This window comes from Chiloscyllium punctatum, chromosome 26 (genome assembly GCF_047496795.1).
Source record: "Chiloscyllium punctatum isolate Juve2018m chromosome 26, sChiPun1.3, whole genome shotgun sequence".
Lineage (NCBI taxonomy): Eukaryota > Metazoa > Chordata > Chondrichthyes > Orectolobiformes > Hemiscylliidae > Chiloscyllium > Chiloscyllium punctatum.
Window position 1 is genome coordinate 22,937,810 of NC_092764.1, and position 26,165 is coordinate 22,963,974.

Here is a 26,165-nt window from a genome sequence, read left to right on the forward strand (position 1 = left end):
AAACAGTTCGGTCTAAGAAATTCACCATGGAATGTGGCCAAATGTTTTCTTTCTGAAGACAGATGTGGAATGACGAAGCTGTAATTATGTTGCAACTTTATCCCGGTAAAGTGGTGAGTTTTTACAATTTACCGCAGTGATTCCAATATACGCGGTTCAGGCAGGGTGAGTCTGGGGAGGGAAGGGTGGAATCATGTTGGATTTGCCGGCATTACAACAACAACTGCATTACCGACCCACGTTGGACAATTCAGACACTAACATGGGATTGCATCGCTGCCAATCTCTACAGGGCTTGTGAGAGCAGTGCATGTAACTCCAGCCCAGACTGGGCAAGACGTCCGGGGGCTGTCTGAGCACTTAACAAATTTTCCTGGAGTTAGTGTCAAGGTTGAAGAGTGTGGGTGACCTTCACACAGTCATGGAGGTGGGGCCCTCTCTCCTGACGAGTGTTTCAAGGTTGACAGCAAGGTGCTCTGCAAACGACACTGCAGCTGCCCCGGTGCAAACTGGTGACACAATTGCTTCTCATATACAGTATTTCTACCAAATGCATTTTTGTGGCTCCTGCCTGTTCTCAAAGCTTGCTAAAACATTATCGTGACAATGGCCAAGGGCTTGGCTTCAATTTGCAATCCTTAATAGCTCAATTATTTTTGGTAATTCCTCTTCTGCATTCAGTGGGACTGCAGAAGCATGTTTTTACAGGCTAATCTGTCTGCGGATGAGTGCAGTATTGGATAACACCACGGGGGTTCCTTGTGTTGGAAATCTAGGCAGTCTGTCAGTCTCTGCCTGATACATCCCCAGCTCCCCACCAACTTCTCAGGACTGCCTGCAGCCGTGTCGGACCAGGATCCAAGTGCAAGTCTAAAACCAAGCAGGCATCAACCGGAAAGCATGTCCGTCCCATCCAAGAAAAGTTGGAATTTCACAGTTACACCGAACTTTCCGGATAAATAAACTCACGAACGTAATCAATAGGAAGGGTTTAATCTCCTAGTGAGATTAAAATAGGAGGCGTCCTGTGTTTGAGAGTCCCAATGGAATCCTGCTGCACAGAAGCTGACCGTTCGGCCCGTCTTTTCTGCAGCCGCTACCCATTTTGGCTCACTTCTCTTGCTCTTGCAAATCCTCCAGTGCGTCTCTCCACGAAGTTTCTGTTTCCAGTTTAGCGGTATCGCAGACTCAGCGGGCTCCTGGCTTTGGGAGGACAGCGTGGCTGGAGCTCAGTGCTGAGCGTGTTCCCCCCGGCAGGAGCCCAGTGCCCGGGAGGGGAGCCGTGACACAGGCGCTTGGAAAACTGTCGGGAAACCATCTCTGCGTCACTTTGAGAACGCTTTGGCTGGGCTGTGTGTGTGTGTGTGTTTTATTAAATCTCCGTGAAGGGATACAAATTTGAGAAACCGTTTCAGAGAAAGGATTTCTCCCCGTTAACCCCGACTATGGAATGCCAAAATGCCTCCTCGCATCGCAGGAACGACCTGGTGGATTTTCACGCTTAGCGCACGACTTTCAAAGTAAGTTTAGCGTTGTTTGGTGTTACGTGTGCCGACCGATAGAAAACGCTGCGCTTTTTTTTAAACCCTGTGGATAAAAACGCGGGCTTCAATTTTCTTTTTGCTGTTGACTATAATTGTGCTGGCTATTATTGCGAGTATTTGCATCTGCAAATCCCTTTCTCCAGCCTTGTTCCTGCTCCCACTCCCCGAGACTGGGAAGCACCGAGAGCGCAGAATTGTGTGTCTGTGTGTGTGTGTCAGAGAGCGGAAAGGAAAGCTTGTCTTCTCTTGCTGACAGCTCATTCTTAGTGCTTGAAGATCTTTGTCGCCGTGAGATAAAATGAAATGTTTTTTTTTAAAAAGTGCACAAAAAAGCTCCGTCCTACCCCCCAAAAAAACCCTCCCAAATCCCATTTGAATCCGCAGTGGCAGGATTCATGTGAAGCTGGTCCGTGGGGGGTGAGCATGATGGATGGTCCTGGGGGCAGGTACTTCTAAAGAAGTTGGCGATAGAGCGCACCAATCCCCTGGGTGGCTGGCCATCCTTTGGCGAGAATGAGGACAGGTGTGGGGTTTTTTTTCCCCTCCAGAAAAGTTGAATCTGCGGCGCTTATATGAACAAGAGCTGGGGTTGGGAATTCTGCCGTGTTGGGAATACTCTGCGGCTCAGTGCCTGTGGGCTGAGAGATAACTGAGCTCCCAGTTACACAGCAGTGCCCTTTCAGAGAGAACACTTCAATCGATGTTGGGCATCGTGTTCCCTCGGAGCTCCTTCAACACCAGTGAGTGCCCTTCCCTTTTGGCCTTGCCTGTTGACTTTGAGTCTGTGCTCTATGCAACTCCCCTCCCCTGTCTTTGTGTGCGCACACAGGTGACTTTGCCCCTCTCTGCAGCGGACTGATCCACCATGCCCATCATTTCCCGAAGCAGCGACAACGATTACAGTAACTTGAGCGACACGTCCTGCAGTTCCCTGAGTCACATTGCCCCAGCAAGTCAAGCGCCTCCGGTCAAGGGAGCCTTCTACCAGCGATGCAGGCGGATCCAGCCGCGGGCAGGGCTCGGCGACACTCCCCAGCAGCACCTCATCGTCAATGTGGGGGGCAGCAGGTACCTGTTGCCCTGGAGTACCCTGGACGCGTTCCCTCTCACACGCCTCGGCCGGTTGAGGTCCTGCCGCAGCCGGGAGGAAATCGCGCAGGTCTGCGACGACTACGACGAGCGCTCCCGCGAGTTCTTCTTTGACCGGAGCCCGTGCGCCTTTCGCATGATCCTGACTTTCCTGTCGGCCGGCAAACTGCGCCTCCTCAGGGAGACGTGCGCCCTGTCCTTCCAGGAGGAGCTGCTCTACTGGGGGCTGGAGGAGGGTCAGCTGGAGTGGTGTTGCCGCCGGATGCTGCTGCTCAAAGTCCGGGAGCTGGCTGAAATCCGAAGGGCGGAGGAACTCGAGGCGGACGAGGAGGGTGCCAGTGCCCTGGGCGAGAGCACCAAACTGGGACACTGCATGGACAAACTGAGAGACATGGTGGAAAACCCCCAGTCAGGACTTCCTGGGAAAGTGTTTGCCTGCCTGTCCATTATATTTGTCACTATAACAGTGATTAGCATCTGCATCAGTACAATACCAGAGCTGAGAACTGAAGAAGAAAGAGTAAGTGCCCTTATTTTCATTTCCGAATATGCACTGACATTTCAGAGCCCCACCGGTGTGTGTTAATAGTCAAGAATTATTCAGTTAAAAACCACCCACCTGGTTATAGTCCAACAGGTTTAATTGGAAGCATTTGCTTTCCAAGTGCTGATCCACCTGATGAAGGAGCAGCGCTCCAAAAGCTAGTGCTTCCAATTAAACCTGTTGGACTATAACCTGGTGTTGCGTGATTTTTAACTTTGTACACCCAGTCCAACACCGGCATCTCCATGTCAAGAATTATTGAGGCGGACTCAATACACCAACTGACCTGGTCACTCCTTCTGCCTCTGAGTTTCACTTCATGTACAGGTTACATTTGTCCGAGAGTTACAGAGTCATACAGAATGGAAACAGACTCTTTAATCCAACCAGATTTAGCTGAACATAATCCCAAACTAAACTTTTCCCACCTGCCTGCTCCTAGCCCATATCCCTTCAAGTCTTTCCTATTCATTTATCTATCCAAATGTCTTTTAGATTACTTACAGTGTGGATATAGGCCCTTCGGCCCAACAAGTCCACACTGACCCTTGGAAGACCAACCCACCCGGACTAATTTCCCTACATTTACCCCTTCACCTAACACTACGGGCAATTTAGCGTGGCCAATTCACCTAACCTGCACATTTTTGGACTGTGGGAGGAAACCGGAGCACCCGGAGGAAACCCAAGCAGACACAGGGAGAATGTACAAACTCCACACAGACAGTTCCCTGAGGCAGGAATTAAACCCAGGTCTCTGGTGCTGTGAGGCAGCAGTGCTAACCACTGTGTCACCCACAAATTTTAAATGTTGAAATTGCAACCACATCCACCGTTTCTTCAGGAAGTTTATTCCACACATGAACCACCCTTTGTGTAAAATATTGCTCCTCATATCTTTTTAAAATTCTCTCCTCTCATCTTACAAATGTGCCCCCTAATCTTAAAATCCCCATCCTAAGGGGAAAAAAAATCAATTACCATTAACCCTATCTATACCCTTCCTTATTTTATAAACTCCTATATGGTCGCCTCTTAACCTTCTATGGTCCAGTGAAAAAAGTCCCAGCCTATCCGGCCCTTCTTTCTAACTCAAACCTTCCATACCCAGCAACAACCTGGTAAACCTGTTCGAAACCTTCTCCAGCTTAATAATATCTTTCCTGTAAGTGGGCAACCTGAACAAGTGAAGATTCTTAGAAATCTATGCAGTTTATTTCCTTCTTTACTTCTAAGTTGTTTCCAATATAATTATAAAGAATACATTCATTTATTTTAAATTCCATGTATTCTGTTAAGGATGATATCAATAGATTTTAACCACACAGAAGTGGGTTCTGCACATGCTGGAGTTTCGAGCATGGCCAACACAAGGCGATTATTAACCATGGCCAACACAAGGATATTTATTTTCTTGAAATTCACTTTTCAGTAAATGTATTAATTATTGAAAATAAGACTGGCATCTGTGGTTAAAACTACTATTACATATCAATATTGTCAATGAAATGATAATTTCTAATCTGATTATCAATTCACACAATTGCAAACTTTCTCTACTAAATCAGACAGTTGTATCTCTCCAAATAGTTGAACACACAATCCAGGTGAATATGTCAGTTCAGTGCTGCTCTTAACTGGTTATTCATTTACATTACTGTGTATAAGGTCTTGTGTCCTATTTGTCACTGCTTTACAACAGAACCATTTCATTGGCTATGAAACCCCTGAAATGGTCATAAAAAGGTGCTTTGTAAAGAACAAAAAAACTGTTTCCTTTCTTCTTCTTCATATTTTGAAGTGCAACTGATTGACCTTAGTCATTAAAAACGGAAAACATTGTATATAGAGTTAATTATAATTGAAATACTGCTCGATGTTAAATTCAAATCAATTGATTTTGATGTAAAGAGACCGGTGTTGTGGTCACTTGCTTGTTAAATTTGCTTCCTTTGTAAAGGAAGATGGTGGTCTCTGTTACACATCCTTGTTCCAAAATAGATAATGGAAATTTATCATGCAAAGAAATATCAGGAAGAACCATCAGCACATGTGACCTCAAAATAATGTCTCTTCCTTCATTTAATAGGGAAGTATTTCTTTGGATCCTGGATCATGCATTGCCTCCGACTGGGAGGAAAGGTAGATAGCGTTTTGATAGGTTTCACATAGTGTTACTATTCTGACAGCTTCTAGGAGAATTAACAAAAACCTGCAGACCCATGTACCTTAATTACTTCTTCTGTTTCAGTAATGAAATACTTGGCTTGTTTCCATTAACTGATGAACAACTTTCAAATTGCAAAGCAAGTAATGTCGGGATTTTTGACTATTTTGATTGGTCACATCTTATATTTACACCAGTATATTTCATTTAACTGATCTCTGAAAGTTTTGAGGTTTAATATAAATAAGCAGACTTCAAGCTGCCCAGTTACCAGAAAATATGGAGTAAAAACTTCTAAACATGAATCATGAATATTATTTCACATAGATGGTCTAAATGACTATCATTGTGCTATTAGAGATGAAGTAAAGAAAATGGTTAATTTCTGAAATATTGGGCAGCATGGTGGCTCAGTGGTTAGCACTGCTGCCTCACAGTGCCAGGGACCCAGGTTTGAGTCCCACCTCAGGCGACTGTCTGTGTGGCGTTTGCACATTCTCCCTATGTCTGCGTGGGTTTCCTCCCACAATCCATAGCTGTGCAGGTTAGGTGAACTGGCTGTGCTAAATTGCCCAAAGTGTTAGGTGTGTTAATCAGGTGTAAAATATAAGGTAGAGGGTTGGGTTACTGTTCAGAGGGTCAGTGTGGGCTTGTTGGCCAGAGAGCCTGTTTCCATACTGTAGGGAATCTAAACTAATCATTTATGAGAACACCAGGATATCGAAATATTCACAGGCACATTGTCCTAAATACTCTTAAGTGAAACCAATGTAGAGTATATTAGGCATAGACATCTGTACCTTTAAATGAGGCAACCCCAACGATGCCTCTTAATTCAACATTCTTCAGTTTCTTTTGCTTTCCAAAAATGCTTTTAATTGACGTAGCGATCTACATAAGTTCTTAGTCCAGCAATCCTGATGTTCATTTCCAAATCCCTCCAAGGCCGTGCATTTTCCTGTCTTTGTGATATACTCCTGCCACAGCATCTTTTGGCATGTCTGCACTGCTCCAGTTCAGGTGTCTGATGCACCCCCTGATTTTCATTGCTCCCCTATTTTGCAACCACATCTTCAACAGGCGCATTTTTAAGCTGTGTAATTCTTTTCTAAATGGTTTTGTTTTTCAACCTCTCTACCTTTTAAGATGTTTCTTAAAACCTAATTCTTTGACTAATCTTTTGTTATTTGCCCCATTTGTCCTGATTTAGCTCAAGTATGGTTCAAGTCCCAAAAAGATAAATTCAAACCGCTCATTTACTGTCTTGGCAGCCTATTCTTGATCATCAAAAAAGTAATAGAAGTATACAGTATCTCATTTCATATCAATAACCTGCTCACTGAAAGCCAGCTTAGATTTGCCAGAGCCACTGCACTCCTGACCTCATTACAGTCTTTGGTTAAATATGGATGAAAGAGCTGAACATCAGAGGTGAAGTGAGAGTGACTGCTCTTGACATCAAGATAGTGTTTTACTACCGGCACCTGCAAGTTCCCCTTTAAGCTACTTACCATCGTGACTTAGGAATATATCCCCTTTCCTTTACTGTCACTGGTCCAAAATCTTGAAACTCCCTTCCTAGGTGCACTTTGGGTTTACCTACACTACTTGGACTGCAGTGGTCAAAGAAGACTGCATACTTTTGCCTTTTCAAGGTAATTTAGGATGGGCAGAAAATGCTAACCTAGCCAGTGATACCCACATCTTGTGAATGAATTAATACAAGTATCAAATTTGTTTTGATAATTCTTCCTATGAAGTAGCTTAGGACACTTTCCTATGATAAATGCACGATATAAATGCAAGCTGAAGTTGTGATTATACCTTCACATCTGCTTCAATATGTTAGTCCATAACTCTGAAACTGTTCAGGTGAAAACATTACGGCTGATTTGCCTTCTTTTTCCTAGATATCTAAATGTTATCTCGTATCTCCTGACATTTGTGTGGATGTAATTTGTATACTGCACTGTCTTAAAAAAAGTTCTGTTAGGTTGTTTGTAATGTCTCTTCCAAAGTAAACAGATCCAAACTTGTCCATCTCTCCAGAAATCTCATATTCCTGATACCTCCAATCATCCATTGATTTTGTGGAATAAAATGTCAGTGAGCAAAACTGAATTGAAATGCTTCTACAGTGAAAGTTGCTCAATATGAGTCATGGCATCAATGATCCTATGCATATAAATTTTATAGGCTTATAAGTAACTGCCCAACACAGTGTAATATTAAAACAGAATGTTGCTGAGAAAAAGCATTACATTTCAATTTTTAGATTACTTTATTGTTTCATATTTTCTGCACAGTAACAGTCATAAATGCTTTAATTAACAAAAATCTTGCATTTTCCCCCAATTTTCTTATTACATGGAGAATATTCTAACTGCCTAAAAAGAATAGTGAGTTACATTTGGACCAAGGATTTCACCGTATCTGGACTATCTAAAACAAAGCAATCCTCATGTAGTTGACTAAGCTAAAATGAGATGAAATTGTTTTTTTTTGTCAGATTGCATTCTTGAAAATTTATTTTCCTTTGAGTTGACAAGCAGAGCAAATCAGCTTGGGGGACATCAAGTGGGATATAGCATGTGAAACTCGATGCTAAGATTAAACACATAAGAAAACAGAGCAAAGAGAAGGGCACTGCAGAAAAACTGAATTTGCTCATCTTATTGTTCACAAAAATTGGACAGCTGAAGAAGAGACTTGGTCTATGAGCCTGATTTGCCATATTGTTAGACATTAAGGCACTTTTTAAAATCCAAATTTTTCATTTATCTTCTTATCCTTTAATGACCTTGCTTCACAAGTAAACTATCTCTCTCATTTTTAAACACATCAATTGATTTTCCATCTGTGTCCTTTTGGGGCATCATGTTTCTAGAATCAGTTCGTTTGAAGAATCGTTTTTGGATTCAGTTTAAATCTGCTCATTTCAAATTTCATGATATATACCTGAGGCTGTTTTGTGAAATGCATTGAAGATCCTTTTTTATGCAACACTGTAAACAAATTTCAATGAGATATCCTGTTGGGGTAGATGTTTCACTACTCTGAAATGATGAAGCATCTGTGTTTGGATTTATAGCAAGAAGTTCTCTACCTTTATTTCTGAAAAAAAAATGGTGAGCAGTGTGAGACAAATCTTTTGAAGTTCCAGAAGAAAAAAACACACTGAGATGTAGTCTCTTTCAAGATGCTCCAAGTTCATAGACATCGGGTGTATTCCATAATTCTTTTATAGCTCTGTCAGTATAATCTACTTTTAGTTGGACTTTAAGTACTTCAGAAAATAGGATTAATCTCTTGAGGTTTGTCATTCATAGCAATACTCTAGCCTTTTAACAAGCAAATAATATGTCATGTTGACAATGCGCCATTGCACATTCCTGGTAGAACCATCACATAATACATAAAAGAACTGACAAGTTTAATTATTAAATAGTCTGTACTGCCTGCATAGTCTAAGTAAAATAACATTTTCATCCTGGAGTCATTTGAACTGAGAAAATGAAGTAATTTAACTTCCACATGTATCTTTTCAGACAGTCTTCTCATTAAATGCAAAGTACCACTAAAATGTTTTCATTTGCAAGTTGCAGTATCTTTGAGTGCCTATTGAGTGTTTCTCTTTCCAAGTAAGTTCTAAACACAGTAATTAACTCTACACAATGAGAACATGACACACTATGCTTTCACGAATTTGTTATGTGAAAGTGTAATTGTCACAACATGGACAGCAAGGAAATCCATATTAGCTGCCAGGTGGTGAAACGAGAGATGATTTTAATTGATTTTTATCCCATTGGAAATTTGCCATCAGTGTGAAATCAAGTCATGCTGATCCGTAGAAAACTCAAAACATGAGACATATTTCAGGATACACATTTATACAACACTTGTTCTGTCTGCTGTGTTATTGCAGATGCTTTTCCATTTGTTATTTTTATTAAGGTGTTCTGTATCTCAATTAAAGTCATAGAACCCCTACAGTGTGGAAGCAGGCCACTTGGCTAATTGAGTCCACACCGACTCTCTGAAGAGCCCAGACCCACCCTATCCCTGTGACCCTGTAATTCTCATGGCTAATCTATCTAGCTTTCACATCCCTGGACCCTATGGGCCACTTAGCATGGGCAATCCACCTAATCTGCACATTTAGGGACTATGGGAGGAAACTCATGTAGACACTGGGGGAATGTGTAAACTCCACACAGACAGAGTGGAATTGAACCCAGGTCCATCGTGCTGTGAGGCAGCAGTGCTAACCACTGTTCCTATCATTGAGATCTCTGATAGAGAAATGTGATCTGAAAATTATGAGAGTTTGCCCTCTATTATCACATCAATCTGTAATGCCTAGACTGTAATCTTCAAATTCTCCATGTAGTTAAATGTATTATATGTGTTTTGATAGACTGGAATATTTAAAACGAGTGTGTATTTGTATGATGCTTTCCCGAGCTTCTGGATTCCCAAGCTAATTCATTGCCAGTGAAGTATCTTTGAAATATTTTCACTGATTATGTAGGGAAACACAATAACTGGTTCACACAGGGCAATAAACACATGCACTGACATAAATGATTGGAGAATTTATATTGGTTGTACTGGTTGAGGCATAGATTTTCATCAGTATTTCAGGAGAACTCCCTTTGCTTTTCTTCAGATCCTGTCATTAGAAATGTTAAATCCACTTGATAAACAGCTGTGATCCTGTTTTTGCATTTCATCCAAAATGTAGCACCCCTAATAGGGAGAATCTCTTTTAACTGAAATAAAAGCTAGTATCCAAGACCATCAGGTAGTTAACTGGAATATTGGCCTTTACTTCAAAGAATTTGGAGTATAAAAATAGCAAGGACTTATTATAACTATACAAGGCACTAGTCAGATCACACCTGGAATACTGTGAACAGCTTGGTTCCCTTTCCAAGGAAGGGAGGCAGTCCAGAAAAGGTTTACTTAGTTGGTCAATGGCATGGAAGGATTTTCTTGTGAGGAAAGGTTGAGTAAGTTGGACCTGTACTCAGTGGAGTTTAGAAGAATAAGACCTTATTGAACTATATAAGATTCTTTGGACACTAGATGGATGCTGGGAAGTTTCTTTCCCCTTGTGGGAGAGAGTCTCAGACCAGAGGGCATAATCTCAGAACAAAGGACTACCCATTTATAACAGACAAGAGGAGGAATTCATTTTCTCAGTGTGCACTGAATCTGTTGAGTTCTTAATCACAGAGGGCTGTAGAGGGTGCTTTTTTTAATTCAAGAATGAGAGAGACAAAATTGTTAATTAGAAAGTGAACTAAGTGATTGTGTAAAATGCAGAAAAGTGGAGTTGAGGTTTATCAGATCAGCCATGATCTCATTGGATGGTGGAGTGGATAAAAGACTGAATGATCTACTTCTACTCCTACATCATATGGTCTAATAATCTCAAACCAGTGCACATAAATGTCAAACTAGTCAATGTCCCCAGGTTTCCAAACAGGGCTTGAACACATAGATTTCTAGTTCATATGAAAATGTTATGGACCAGACCAGACAACACCCCACAAAACATGTTAAGAAGGTAGCCTAGACCCTAACATTTTCTTATTTTAAAGGTAAATGTCAGATGCTGTGTGTGTCAGACGCAATTCGATTGGTCAAACTATTTGATGTTAAGCAAAACACAACTTATTCAATCACTTACAACATACAACAAAAGAAGAAGAACTTGGAATAAAGTAACTCAATTGGAAAACTGAACAGAATAGATACAGTAACTATTACTAATTAACTGTTTCAACATAGTAACATCCCATAAACATGTGCTTGACAAAAGGTAAATTCAGAAAATAGATTTTGTCTCACCTGCAATCCAGGAAGAGAAATCCCAGCTTCACCCAAGGCTTCACAATCTGTCTATTTTCTCATAGACTGCTCATCACCTATCCCTCAATCTCTCTCTCTAAAAGAAACCAGGTCAAAATACACCTCTTAAAGCCACAGCATTGTCACACAAATGTACTATCAGTGAGCTTAAGCAGTGAGTTCAGTATGATGCTTTTGATTATGGTTTGCAATAAGCAAAAATTTAGGATAGATCTTTAAATGATTGTAATGAATGTCTGAAGCAGCACTGTGGAAGATAAATAAATGATGGTTAGGTTTATCATTCAATAATTGAGCAAGGAGTAAGATTCTAAATTTTTGGTCTTAATTTTGTGGTGAGAGATAAAATGACACTTCCCTCCACTATCCTCAAAGAAAGCTGCACTCAGCAATTTTCAAACTATGTGGCTAATTTAAATCTGGCATAAAGTCAAAGGGATCTCTAGGAATCCAGCAACAACCAAGTTATCCAGCAGAGTAAGCAGCCATTCCATTGAAGAATTCTCACTGACAGAATAACCTAAAGCAAAGCAAGTATGTTAGAAACCTGGAGTTTTCTTTTTGTCATGTTGGAAAAATTGACAATGAGCAAGCTAGGGCCAGAGAGGTCATTCAGAAGACCTATGGGTTTAATACGCTTCTTTAAAAAAAAGCATTACATTTTGTTTGTTTTAACAATGACATCATGACATACATGGCTATGTCCCTAAACTTCACTCAATTCTGAGGATTTTAGTTTGCAGTGATTTAAATGATGCAAATTAAACAGTGGTAGAACAGGATATCACAGACAGTAATTCTGAATTTCTGCTTGTCCCAGAATGGCAGTCTTCCCCCAGCTGGGTTTCTAGGTATTCCATAATTCCTTAATTGGCTTTCCCCGAGCTCAGGAACTGTTAGCTGAACTGTGATGACCTTTGTCCTAACTTTGCTTTTTTTTTATTCTTATATATGACTTCTGTAATTAATATAGGTGCCATAGTAGAGTGATTTACAAAACTTATCATTGTATTTTTCATGTAAAACTAAACGTGACAATAAATTTCTATTCTAATCTATACCAGAATTTTCTGGCAGTTTCACAAGATATTGGTAGAAAAGATATTGGAAAGCTATTACAGAGAATTCTTAGGGATAGGATTTATGTTTGGAAAAGCATGGCCTAATTAGGGACAGTCAGCATGGCTTTAAGCTGGCTGTCATGTCTTACTAACTTGATTGAATGTTTTTGAGAAGGTGACTAAGGCGATCGATGAGGGTAAAGCGGTACATGTTGTTTATATGGATTTTAGTCAGGCTTTCAGCAAGGTCCCTCATGGTAGGCCCATCCAGAAGATTAAATGCATGGGATCCATGGTGACTTGCCGTTTGGATTCAGAATTGGATTGCCCATAGAAGGCAGTAGTGGTGGAAGGGTGTTTTTCAGGCTGGAGGTCCATGACTAGAGGTGCTCACTGGGATCCATACTGGGACCACTGCTCATCGTGATATCATAAATGATTTGGATGAAAATGTGGATGGGTGAGTTAATAAGTACATAGACAACACAAATATCAATAAAAGGTTGTCAAATGATATAGCTTATACAGGATGCAGGATATAGATCAGTTGGAGATATGGATGGAGAAATGGCAGATGGAGTTTAATCCAGGCAAGTGTGAGGTGCTACACTTTGGGAGAGCAAATGTTAAGGGCAAGTATATAATTAATGGCAGGACCCTGAACAGCATTGGATGTGCAGAGGGACCTTGGGGTTCAAGTCCATAGCTCCCTGAAAGTGATCACGCAAGTAGATAGGGTGGTAAAGAATGTGTATGTTATGCTTGCCTTTATTGGTTAGGGTATTCGAGTGCAAAAGTCAGAATGTCATGTTGCAACTTTATAAGAGTTTGTTAGGCCACATTTGGAATATTGTATTCCATTCTGGTTGGCACATTTTAGGAAGGATGTGGAGGCTTTGGAGAAAGTGCAGAAGAGGTTTATCAGGATGCTGCATGGATTAGAGGCTATGAGCTATAACGAGACACTAGTAAAATTAGTGTTATTTTCTCGTGAATGGTGGAGGCTGAGAGAGACTTGATAGAATTCTATAAAATTATGAAATGCATTGATAGGGTTGATGGTCAGAATCTTTTTCTGAGAATTGAAATGTCTAATACTAGGGGTATGCATTTCAGGCAAGATTTAAAGTTCAATGGAGATGTGAGGGGCAAGTGGTGGGTATCTGAAATATGCTGCCAGGTTTCACGCTGGAAGCAGAGACGATAGGGGTGTTTAAGAGGCTTTTAGATAAGCACATGAATTTGCAAGGAATGGAGCGATATAGACTAAGAAGGGATTAGTTTAATTTGACATCATGTTCAGCACAACATCGTGGGTCAAAGGACCTGTTCCTGTACTGTAATGCTGTATGTTCTAAAATAGTTTTCCTGTCATTCTAATTACAAAATCTGGATGAGAATCTGCATGGGATTCATGTTCGATGAACAGCTCACTGAATTTTCTTTTTTATTAATGTTTTCCAATTCTTGTTTCTATCTTTTTGTCTACAGGACAAATGTTCCCAGAGATGCTATAACATGTTTATAATAGAAACCATCTGTGTGGCCTGGTTCTCCTTGGAATTTGTCCTTCGGTTTATCCAGGCACGAAGCAAATGGCAGTTTCTGAGAGGCCCTTTGAACATTATTGACATTTTGGCGATCCTTCCGTATTATGTTGCACTTGTGATTGACAAAGGACCTGCTGACAGCAACAAACCTTCAGGAAGTAACATCTATTTGGAAAAGTTAGGCCTGGTCCTCCGAATATTGCGCGCCTTGAGAATTCTGTATGTAATGCGTCTTGCCAGGCACTCCCTAGGACTTCAGACTTTGGGTCTTACAGTCCATCGCAGCATTCGTGAGTTTGGACTACTGCTCCTTTTTCTTTGTGTGTCGGTCACACTATTTGCACCATTGGTATTCCTTGCAGAGAATGAGATGGGCAAAGGACAAGACTTCAGCAGTATTCCTGCATCTTACTGGTGGGCTATCATTTCCATGACCACAGTTGGATATGGTGACATGGTACCTCGAACAATTCCTGGTCAAGTGATAGCTCTGAGTAGCATCCTTAGTGGGATCTTAATTATGGCATTTCCTGCAACATCCATTTTTCATGCATTTTCCCGTGCATATTTGGAGCTTAAACAAGAACAAGATAGAGCACAAGCCCGTCTGAAGTACATCCAAAAGGCAGCAAAGCAGGCAGAAAATGAAGAATTAAGTGACACAAACAATGCTTCTGCAGACCCAGATTGTTAATGCATTTCGTGACGTGGAGAAAACAGTATTTTAATAATTTGTAATTTTATCAATTTATTCACTCATGGTTTTCACTTGTGCTGTACTGCATAGAATATATATCTCAGAAACAGACAATTCAGCCCATTGAGTATGTGCTACAAGTCTCCTTCCATTTCATCTACCTCAACTCAGCCTTTCTGTATATATTTCTATTCAATTATTGTCTCAATTATCCAATTAATTTCGATAACAGCTAAGCTAATGGCCTCAACCACTTCCTGTGAGAGCAAGTAATCATTCAACTTGCTACATACATAAAGACATTTCTCTTGTCTGTATTGGATTGATTAATAACTATCTTAAATCTTTGTCCCCGTTGTTTTGGATTCTCTTACAAGTGGAAAACTATGGATTTGGGTGGTGCAGGAATTTAAATCATAAAACACCTGAATGAAAAATCCAACCTACCTCAAAACTGCGACTTCTGGTTTTAACTAAACATTTCTTATTGGGAATGGGGCCATCTCTAAAACCCTTTTAAGGAGTGCCTCCATTTTAATAACTTTAACTTATGTCGACTAGATTCCATGGTCTTTAGAAAGCAAGCAAGTGAAAGTCCTAAATTTGACGGTTAAGTGCCTATATAGTACTGCTTTGGATCAAGAGGGCCAGGAATATTTCTTTCCAGTTCAGCAAGCTTATACTGTGAAGCCCCTGTGATCTGTCTCACCACTCTGATTAGACCCCATCCTCCACAGAGATTGTCATTTCTCATCCTCCACAATCGGTCTGTCTGGCCATCATTTCCGGTCCTAACTATGATCACCCATTGATTATCTATTCCACACCCAGCCATAGTGTCTCCTCTGGCCTTCAACTGCACCCATCCAAAAAGTTCTCCCATATTAGATAAGCAGGCACGATTATTAGATACCTTGAGAATGTAATTCTGGGATTTACATATTAAAGAAACTAAATCATCATATCCCATTCTAAAAGATGAAAGACTTAATCCAAATTTGTTTAATAACTATAATCTGGTGTTGTGTAATTTTTTTTAACCAAAGTTGTTTAATATATCATTACAACTCCATGATACTGTAGCCCTTTTGCTTTAAATTCTATGTCATCTGGTCCTGCTCCGCAACCACCCGATGAAGATGCAGCACCTCTAAAGCTAGTACTTCCAAATAAACCTGTTGGACGATAACCTGCTGTTGGGTGATTTTTAACTTGGTCCACACCAGTCCAAAATCAGCACCTCCAAATCATGCCAATTTAAAAAAACACACTTTATACCTTTATTCTTTTCTTTCCAAATTGTAACCATTTTTCTAATAAATCAGTTATTTGCCTTCAGACTCCAAATGTCCTAAACTTTGCCACAAGCCCAACAAAGAGGCCTTTACCAAAGCATTGCCAAAATCTAAGCCTCTTTCATCTATAGCTTTGCCCTGTCACCTCTTTCCACTATTGCTTCAAAGAATTCTATCAGCTCAGTGACACATTTTTCCTTTTAGAATCCTTGTTGAATATTTTTATTGTATTTTCTCTAGATGATCATATATCACATTTTTTGTAAAAATTCTACGGTCTTTCTTACCTGGCTTTAAACTGACTGGTTTGTAGTTTCCCGATCTTATTCTATTTGCATTTAGGTGTTGCTAGCCTTTGAGAACTTTCTTTAAAAGTTTAGATATAATAACTACTGTCTTTGCTATCTCCTTCAGAGTTTCCTTGAATATTCCTGGTTGGACTTTGCCTTCAACTAATGACTTATCCTTGGTTTGTAATTTGTCATTTGTCAATTATTTTCACCCATCAATCTCAAATATTTAAGCTCATTGACTCTTTCATTGTTGTTCAGTTTAAAACAAACTGAAGCTAAGTAGCTATCCTCATTTTTGTTATCTTTCCACCCTTCTTACATACGGTATGTTTATTTTAGCTTCAATGTTCCTCCACTCCTTTATTCCCCTAAGTGCACCGCAATTTGTTTGTTCTGACTTTCAGTGTATTGCATTTTTCTTGAACTCCATTGGTTACCCTTTGTAAAAAAAATTTCCAAGTTTTTCAAATTTTGTCCCAGTTGATTTTACTTTCACCCTTATTTCTTCAGAACATGCATTTTTTCCTGTATAGCCTTTATTCCTTTAATCTTACTTTTCTTTTTATTACCCTCAAATTTAACCTTGAACCATTTAAGGTTATTATCACCACTAACTGCTCTTTTACTCCTATTTACCTATTTGTTTTGGTTCATTACTTATTTACAAGATCTGAGCAATTATTGTCTTGCTGGATCTTTTTCTGGGTTCAGTGGGAAGTGAGCCTTGTTTAAACTGTAAACTTTATTCAATTTTCTCCTTTCACTTCTCCATCCTGCCATTTTATTTGAGATAATTGAAATTTCCCATGATTGTTACTCTGTATTTGTGCCACACATCTTGGCACAAGTATTGCTTCTTTCAAATTCCTTTAACAATTTGGAATGCCAGGTTTGCAGATGACTCAAGAATGGGAGGGAAAGCAAGTAGTGAGGATAAAATAGGGATGATATAAAGGATCTAGAGTGGGATATCGACAGGTTAAATGAATAGACAAAAACTTGGCAGATGGAAGATAATGTACAAAAATGTAACTGACGGGAAAAGCAGAACAGATGAAAGTTGTTAACTGGGGAAAGACTGCAGTAAGTTTAGATTAGATTACTTACAGTGTGGAAACAGGCCCTTCGGCCCAACAAGTCCACACCGCCCCGCCGAAGCATAACCCACCCATACCCCTACATCTACCCCTTACCTAACACTACAGGCAATTTAGCATGGCCAATTCACCTGACCTGCACATTTTTGGACTGTGGGAGGAAACCGGAGCACCCGGAGGAAACCCACGCAGACATGGGGAGAATGTGCAAACTCCACACAGTCAGTCGCCTGAGGCGGGAATTGAACCCAGGTCTCTGGCGCTGTGAGGCAGCAGTGCTAACCACTGTGCCACCATGCCACCCAAGTGACAGCACAGAGATTAGGGGATCTTTGGCATGACTCACAGGACACTCGCACACAAGTTGAATTTTATTGGTGAAAGCAAATGGGATATTGGTCATTATTTTAAAGGAGATTGAACTTTTACAAGAGATAACCTGGACCATACCTGGAATACTGTGAACAGTTTTGTGCTTCTTATCTAAGGAAAGGCAAACTAACATTAGAAGCAATCCAGAGAAGGTTGACTCTGAGAATGGAGAGATTTTCATATCAGGAGAAGTTGCATAGGTTGGACTTGTACTCATTGGAGTTCAGAAGAATGAGGGGAAACTTTAATGAAACATTGAGGATTCTTAGGCAGAATTGATGAGAAAAGGTTTTTTGCCCACATGGGAGGGGCTAGGACCTCAGAATATGGGGTCACCCATTTAAGATAGTGAAGAGGAGGAGTTTTTTTTCTGTCATAGGGTTGTACATCTGTGGAATTCTTTACTATAGAGGGCTTGTGAGCATCTTTGAGGTTGAGAATTTTTTTTTAAGGAGATTGAGGGTTATGGATTTAAGGTAGAAAATGGAATTGAGGACTATTCAATCGGCCATGGTCTCATTGAATGGCTGCATATTTGATGGACTAGATGGCTTGCGTCTGTTTCTACGTCTTATGATTTTAAGTTTCTATTTGGATAATGGATTCACTATCTTTTAATTCATTTGCATTTTCAAATCTGTTTTATTGCTAGTTACACCCTTGCTCCTACCTCCATTATGTCATTGCTAGCTGTTATGGCTACTTTGTCTTCCTGAAAATGCTGTATCTGGCAATATTTAATTGACAGTCATGTTCTCTATGTAGCCATGTTTTAGTTATTCCTCACCATAACCAAACATCTGCCCAATTCATTATCTGCAGATTAACTATGTTTAAAAAAGTCCTCATTCTTGATATTTATTCTAAATTCAGCTGAGATTACATCAAAATGGAAAATAGTTCATCCATTTGGATTCAGTTATCCAAAATGGATTGAATGAAATCAAAAAGAAAGAATTTATTCATGAACCAATTAGTAAACTATCATATAATTGAGCAACAAACTTGTAAGGAGATCTCAGCTATCTGTAAGAATAATAGGGTAGTTATGGTAAGGGATTTTAACTTTCCAAACATAGACTGGAACTACCATAGTGTTAAGGGTTTGGATGGAGAGGAATTTGTTAAATGTGTACAAGAAAATTTTCTGATTCAGTATGTGGATGTACCTACTAGACAAGGTGCAAAACCTTGACCTACTCTTGGGAAATAAGGCAGGGCAGGTGACTGAGGTGTCAGTGGGGGAGTACTTTGGGGCCAGCAACCATAATTCTATTAGATTTAAATAATGATGGAAAAGGATAGACCAGATCTAAAAGTTAAACTTCTAAATTGGAGAAAGGCCAATTTTGATGGTATTAGGTAAGAACTTTCAAAAGCTGATTGGCGGCAGAGGTTCACAGGTAAAGGTGCGGCTGGCAAATGGGAAGCCTTCAGTAATGAGATAACGAGAATCCAGAGAAAGTATATTCCTGTTAGGGTGAAAGGAAAGGCTGGTAGGTATAGGGAATGCAGGATGACTAAAGAAATTGAGGGTTTGGTTAAGAAAAAGAAGGAAGCATATGGAAGATATATTCAGGATAGATCGAGTGAATCCTTAGAGTATAAAGGCAGTAGGAGTATATTAAAGAGGGAAATCAGGAGGGAAAAAAGGACACATGAAATAGCTTTGGCAAATAGAATTAAGGAGAATCCAAAGGGTTTTTACAAATACATTAAGGACACAAGGGCAACCAGGGAGAGAATAGGGCCCCTCAAAGATCAGCAAGGCGGCCTTTGTATGGAGCCGCAGAAAATGGGGGAGATGCTAAATGAGTATTTTGCATCAGTATTTACTGTGGAAAAGGATATGGAAAATATAGACGGTAGGGAAATAGATGGTGACATCTTGCAAAATGTCCAGATTACAGAGGAGGAAGTGCTGGATGTCTTGAAACAGGTAAAGGTGGATAAATCCCCAGGACCTGATCAGGTGTACCCGAGAGCTCTGAGAAGCTAGATAAGTGATTGCTGGACCTCTTGCTGAGATATTTGTATCATCGATAGTCACAGGTGAGGTGCCGGAAGACTGGAGGTTGGCTATCGTGCCACTGTTTAAGAAGGGTAGTAAGGACAAGCCAGGGAACTATAGACCAGTGAACCTGACGTCAGTGGTGGGCAAGTTGTTGGCGGGAATCCTGAAGGACAGGATGTACATGTATTTGGAAAAGCAACGACTGATTAGGGATAGTCAACACGGCTTTGTGCGTGGGAAATCGTGTCTCACAAACTTGATTGAGTTTTTTGAAGAAGTAACAAAGAGGATTGATGAGGGCAGAGCAGTAGATGTGATCTATATGGACTTCAGTAAGGGGTTTGATGAGGTTCCCCATGGGAGACTGATTAGCAAGGCTAGATCTCACGTAATAAAGGGAGAACTAGCCATTTGGATACAATGCTATCTCAAAGGTAGAAGACAGAGGTGGAGGGTTGTATTTCAGACTGGAGGCCTGTGACCAGTGGATCGGTGCTGGGTCCTCTACCTTTTGTCATTTACATAAATGATTTGGATGCGAGCATAAGAAGTACAGTTAATAAGTTTACAGATGACATCAAAATTGGAGGTGTAGTGGACAGCGAAGAGGGTTACCTCAGATTACATCAGGATCTTGATCAGATGAGCCCAAGGGCTGAGACGTGGCAGATGGAGTTTAATTCAGATAAATGCGAGGTGCTGCATTTTGGGAAAGCAAATCTTAGCAGGATTTATACACTTAATGGTAAGGCCCTAGGGAGTGTTGCTGAACCAAGAGACCTTGGAGTGCAGGTTCATAGCTCCTTGAAAGTGGAGTCGCAGGGAGATAGGATAGTGCAGAAGGCATTTGGTATGCTTTCTTTTATTGAGTACAGGGGTTGGGGGTCATGTTGTGGCTGTACAGGACATTGGTTAGGCCACTGTTGGAATATTGCATGCAATCCTGGTCTCCTTCCTATCGGAAAGATGTTGTGAAACTTGAAAAGGTTCAGAAAAGATTTACAAGGATGTTGCCAGGGTTGGAGGATTTAAGCTTTAGGGATTGGCTAAACGGGCTGGGGCTGTTTTCCCTGGACCGTCGGAGGCTGAGGGGTGACCTTATAGAGGTTTACAAAATTATGAGGGGCATGGATAGGATAAATAGACAGAGTCTTTTCCCTGGGGTGGGGGAGTCCAGAACTTGAGCGCATAGGTTTAGAGTCAGATGGAAAGATAGAAAAGGGACCTAAGGGACAACCTTTTCATGCAGAGGGTGATACATGTATGGAATGAGCTGCCAAAGGATGTGGTGGAGGCTGGTACAATTGCTATATTTAAGAGGCATTTGGATGGGTACATGAATAGGAAGGGTTTGGAGGGATATGGGCCGGGTGCTGGTAGGTGAGACGAGGTTAGGTTGGGATGTCTGGTTGGCATGGGCAGATTGGATGAAAGGATCTGTTTCTGTGCTGTACATCTCTATGACTCTGTATGAGAAAAGGTGTGGTTATGCCACAACTTTGAAATTCAGAGCACAAAGCAGGGTTTGAACTGAGTGAGATGAAATTCGCTTAAGTATGGCTCACCTGCAATAGCTCATCCAGAATGGAGAACTGTAGTTTTTAATCAAAGTAATAACGTGGTCAAGTGGTCTGAGGTGTTGGCTTAGATATCCAGTCTTTTTGGAAATGAGATTTCAAATTACCCCTTTCAAAGGCTTTTGTGGTAGTCTCTCTACCTTCGAGGTCTGAATTTATGTCCTACCTGCTCCAAAAGTGTTTCATAACACATTTGAACAGATTGATTTAAAATATCTGCAGCATTGTAATGTTTTTACACTAAATATAGGTGGAACTGAGAACCATAAAAACATAAATTAAGAATTTATTTGGGGTTCCAGTGTATGCCAATTTGTTAATCAATATGATTGTACCCTGAAGCACTCCATTATTATATTACTGAAATTTGTAACTGTTCAAATAAAAGGATGAACAAATAGTTCAAGTAAATATTTCTCGTTACAATCAAGTTCTTGGATGGGGGTGCCATTTTCCTTTTTCTTTCCTATCTGGTGGGATCGCTGATTCACAAGTCCATTCTTCCTTTCGATCCTTTGTTTTTTGTTAGCTCATTATCCTTCTTGCAAACAAATGAAAAGACGATTAAATGTACTAAACAAAATGAAACTGTGGCAACATCAAAGGAATTGTTTCAAATTTAAAACTGTGCTGTTTCCTCCTAATGATAATCAATTAGTTCCATGTCAATTTCCATGCAGCACAGTGATTGTCTCTGAAATTACATTTAGTCCTTCGTCAAACTAGGTGATAATTTGTAATTTACACAATCTTGTCTAGTTGAGGTACCTCTAAGGAACAGTTTGTAGATATTCTTTATTAAATTAAGAGTTGATTTGTGTCACTAATTCCCATCTGTTGGTTAATAAACAGTAATTAGTGCTCTTGACTCAACAGCGCAGTACTAAAGCTCAATATTTCACACACTGATTAACGCAAACATCTGTACCTCTGTAGTTCCCAGTTCTTATGGGAAACAAGAAATAATGACATTTTTAATATTTTGGGAAAATAAAATAACACAATAAGCTGCACAACACTATGCTAAAAAACAAGGTTGTATGATGTCTAAACATGTTAAAGGTTCCAAAAGAATAGCAATTGTTATCAAACAGAAATTTTCAGTGCTTTTACTTCCTTAGAAAGAGAATAGCAGCTGACATAGTTGGACAAGTAAAAGTTACATAACACTGTAGTAGCTAGCCAAGCTCCTTTGTGTCATTGAGGCATAATGTCAGTTCCCCAGTGCTATCTCAAATTTGATTGACATTGGAAGAGGACAACCTTGATGTGATATTGGATGTGTTGTTTATACTGTGGTGTGAAGTATCAAAAACACTCCAGTTCTTAAATATTGAATAGCAAATACATGCATCTTATGTTTACACTACTAGACCTCTGCTTTGTACTTGTTCACACTTTGGACAAGACAAAAAGCATTAAAAGTTGGAGGAAACCAGAAGCATGGACCCTCCCCAGCTTGGCTTTGATCAGTATGTCTGGTCTCCCTGTTGCAGATTTACTGCTAACATGTCAAAGCTCCTCCCGAATCTACTCTCTGAACCAACAAGCTTTGTAAGGATCTGACTTTATTCATCAAGGTGAGACTGAACGGAACTGCTGAGGTTGTGCCTTCCAGGTAACAGCCTGTGGTGTATAATTACCTCTGTAGTTGCACATATCAAGTACAAGATTTTTGACCTAAGCAATGGTTCTGTGTGTATTCTCCACAATAGACTAATCTTACAGAAAATATAGATGTGGAAAAGCAGGGGAGGCAGGCTGTTATGAATCTTTCATCTATTGGTTAATCTGAATCATATTTCTGTCTAAGAAAGGCAGAACTTTTCCAATGTCATGATAAACACAGACAGTATTTCACATGGGAAATATGAATGGAACTGAGTCTTATGTTCAAGCTTACAATTGTTGTCAGTTAGCTATACAAAAGGAAAGAATTTTTAGCCGCATCAGATCACTGGCTTGAACAATACAGAGATTTTTTTCAGCCAGATCATAAGAATACAGCAGCCATTAACTATTCTTTATTGCAGGAGTCATAGGAGAGAACTGATAGGGATCGCAGAAGGAGACAGAGAGCAATGATTCCCAGAATCAAATATATTAACAATCGGACTACAGGACCACTGCATCTGACTTTCTGTTCAATGACAAACAGAAATTTGAAGGCAGTGGAACCTATTTAGATAAATGTGCTATTTATTTGAGAAGGTACTGCTGCATTTGAGACCCAGTTAGTGTTGGGAGTGAAATGTGTCATACATAAAGAAAATGCTAGGGAACAACAGCAGTGAAAGTCAGGTGGTCACAAACACCTGCAAGTAGGACTCTCTCATTTAGTCAATTCATTACCTGGTTTTCTTCTGACACCACAAATTAGTCCTTTTCATTTATATGTCCTATTTGTCTTTTGAAAGTAAGAATGAAATTTGATTCCCTGACCTTTTCAGATAGTGCATTCCAGATCTGAATATCACTGCATGAAAAGATTTCTACTCACTTCCCCTCTTTAACAATTACGTCAAAGCTATGACCTCTGATTCCTGATGCATTTGCCAAAGAAAACTGCTGCTCCCTACTTTCTCCTTCAAACTCCTCATGACTCCATTGGTTTCTGCTTCATTTCTATCACTCAAGAAGAATAACCCCAGTTACTTCAATCTCTCCAAATATCTGAAGACTGTCATCCTTGACATTGTTCTGCTATTCCCCCCCATGCCATTTTCAGGGCTTTGGCATCCTTCTGTGTAATGCTCAGAATTATACAAACTATTTTAGGTGATGCCTAACTAGAGATTTGCAAAGGTTTCTTATTACTTCCTTGTTTTTGTAATCAACAGCCCTATTGGGAAATTTAAGTATCCAAGATGCTTTCTTAAAAACCTCACTTGCTTTGCTATCTTCAAAGATTTGGGAATTTGCACCTCAGATCCCTCAATTCTTACACCAACAATCCACCACCCATCCCAAAAATAATGCCACTTGGAAATGCTGCCACTCCATATTGATTGCCCAAAATAGATTGCTCACCATTTAGAATAAATCACATCCACCTGTTATACCAGTTTGCGCTACTTTAAAGGCTGCTACCATCTTGCTCACTATTTATTAGAGTGTCAAGTTTCTTGATCAAAAGAAATTATGAGTGAGATATTTTTCAATCAACCTGCTCAGGCACACTTCTGGAGTTGACTTTGAACCCAAGCCTTCTGGGCCAGAGTTAGAAATACTACCACAATGCCACAAGAGGCAACAAGGACCAGTGATAGTTTAGTGATAACTCAAATTCACACTTACAGAAATATTAGTTAATAATCATTTCTTCAAGGAAAATCTTCTTTGACCAACCTTATAAAGCTCTGATTAATTAATAGAGGGGGTTGGTAAAGATAGTGCACCAGATGTGGTTAGGCTTTCAAAAGGCAGTTAACAGTACAACATAACTGACATTATTGAAACGTCAAAGACTTATAGAGTCATAGAGATGTACAGCACAGAAACAACTTGGTCCAACTCGTCCATGCTGACCAGATATTCCAATCCAATTTAGTCCCACCTGCCAGCACCTAGCCCATACCCCTCCAAACCCTTCCTATTCATATACCCACTATTTACAACTTTAAGTACTCACACCACTGGGTTTGCAGGTGGAGGGTGCCCACATGATTCTGCAAGTGAAGTCTCTCCCCACCCCCAACCTGATACCATCCATGCTGGGCCACCTACCCTCACTCCAGTTGAGAACCTGAATGGGTCTCGTCCTTGACTGAGGATATATCTGCATACCAGCTATCCTTGTGATATATTGTGCCACATAGCATCTTGGATCAGTTTGAAATTGCTAAAATTCAATTTGGGCCATTACAAAATGTTGAAATACAAGATTTCCACCTGATCAGATTGGTTGGATTTTAGATCCTGGCTGCTGAGATAAAAATAATAGCTCACAGCAGTGCAGTTTCTTTTCTACTTTGATTGTGATGGTTTTTGCTCATGAGATACTTCAGAAACTAAGGGCGCTAGGTTTATTTCATTTTTTACTATTAAGCTGCTATTCTTTGGGCTCTTTTGAATGCTATTCTTATCGCTGATTATGTGCGCTGGTTAAACAAAAATGCTTGAATAAACCTAAATAAATTGCTTAGCAAAAATGCATGTTATCATTTATGGTAACACAAACAGCTTTCTGGCTTAGGAACTCCCGTAAACCCTCAGTCCAAAATATGCCCATTATTGAAAGTATGTACCATTTGATAAGCTGAAAGGACATAAAATCAGCTGTACGATACTTATCATGCCTTGAGCATGGCTTTTTATTGTAACAAATGTATTAATAATTTAAAATTTAAGACAACTATAGGAGATAACTTTTTCTAGCTGATCAAGTAGGGATTCAAAGCAATATACCATTCCAATGACACTTTCAGCTGATTAATTGAATTGTTAAGGTTGCTATTTAACTCCTGCACAATTTATATGTTAAAAAAAGTCTGGGTCCAAAGATTATGCTAACATCTTAATATTTGTCGCTGAGAATTTTGTTCAAAATTACAGTATTTGTATCTTGGTGAGAGCTATTAAATCCTCAAAGAATGGACTGGGCATTGAATTCATGATGAGGCCAGTTATGAATAAATTGAGTTTTGTTTTGATTAAATAAAATTTTGAAATTCACTTCTGTTGCAGTTTGTCTCTTGAATTCACAGCCTGGTGCACCAAGAAATGAAAGCTTCCAAGATTGAAGCAAACAGATATTTTTTCTCTCTGTTTTCTCCTTAATGTTGCACAAATATACATTTATTGTTCCACCCGTTCTTTATCTTTAAAGATATTGTTAAAAATACTGTGCTACTTATTTAAAAACTCTTGCATCATGTGCTGCAATTAAGCAATTACTGACTTCATTGTAACTGCCTCTGGCCCTATAATCCTTTAAGAATGCTACATACCTCTAACTCTGGTCTCATGGGTATCCATTACTACCT

The 26,165-nt window shown here is 39.9% G+C and overlaps 1 protein-coding gene across 2 annotated transcripts; it reads left to right on the top strand.

The window, feature by feature from the left end:
• Nucleotides 1-210: 210 nt before the first annotated feature.
• Nucleotides 211-25,799, top strand: kcng4a (potassium voltage-gated channel, subfamily G, member 4a). Of its 2 annotated transcripts, XM_072595940.1 has the most exons (3): nucleotides 211-1,520; nucleotides 2,374-3,153; nucleotides 13,777-25,799. In XM_072595940.1, the coding sequence occupies exons 2-3, from the start codon at nucleotides 2,410-2,412 to the stop codon at nucleotides 14,527-14,529; spliced, it is 1,497 nt and encodes a 498-aa protein (XP_072452041.1). In that variant the 5' UTR covers nucleotides 211-1,520; nucleotides 2,374-2,409; the 3' UTR covers nucleotides 14,530-25,799. The 2 variants fall into 2 exon arrangements, with proteins under 2 accessions (XP_072452041.1, XP_072452042.1); XM_072595941.1 differs by lacking the exon at nucleotides 211-1,520 and having other exon boundaries at nucleotides 1,712-3,153.
• Nucleotides 25,800-26,165: the final 366 nt, after the last annotated feature.

Bases quoted from the DNA above. Each gene is read 5' to 3' on its own strand.
- kcng4a (XM_072595940.1), top strand. From the start codon at position 2,410: ATGCCCATCATTTCCCGAAGCAGCGACAACGATTACAGTAACTTGAGC. The intron at 3,154-13,776 runs GTAAGTGCCCTT...TTTTGTCTACAG, and splicing joins TGAGAACTGAAGAAGAAAGA to GACAAATGTTCCCAGAGATG.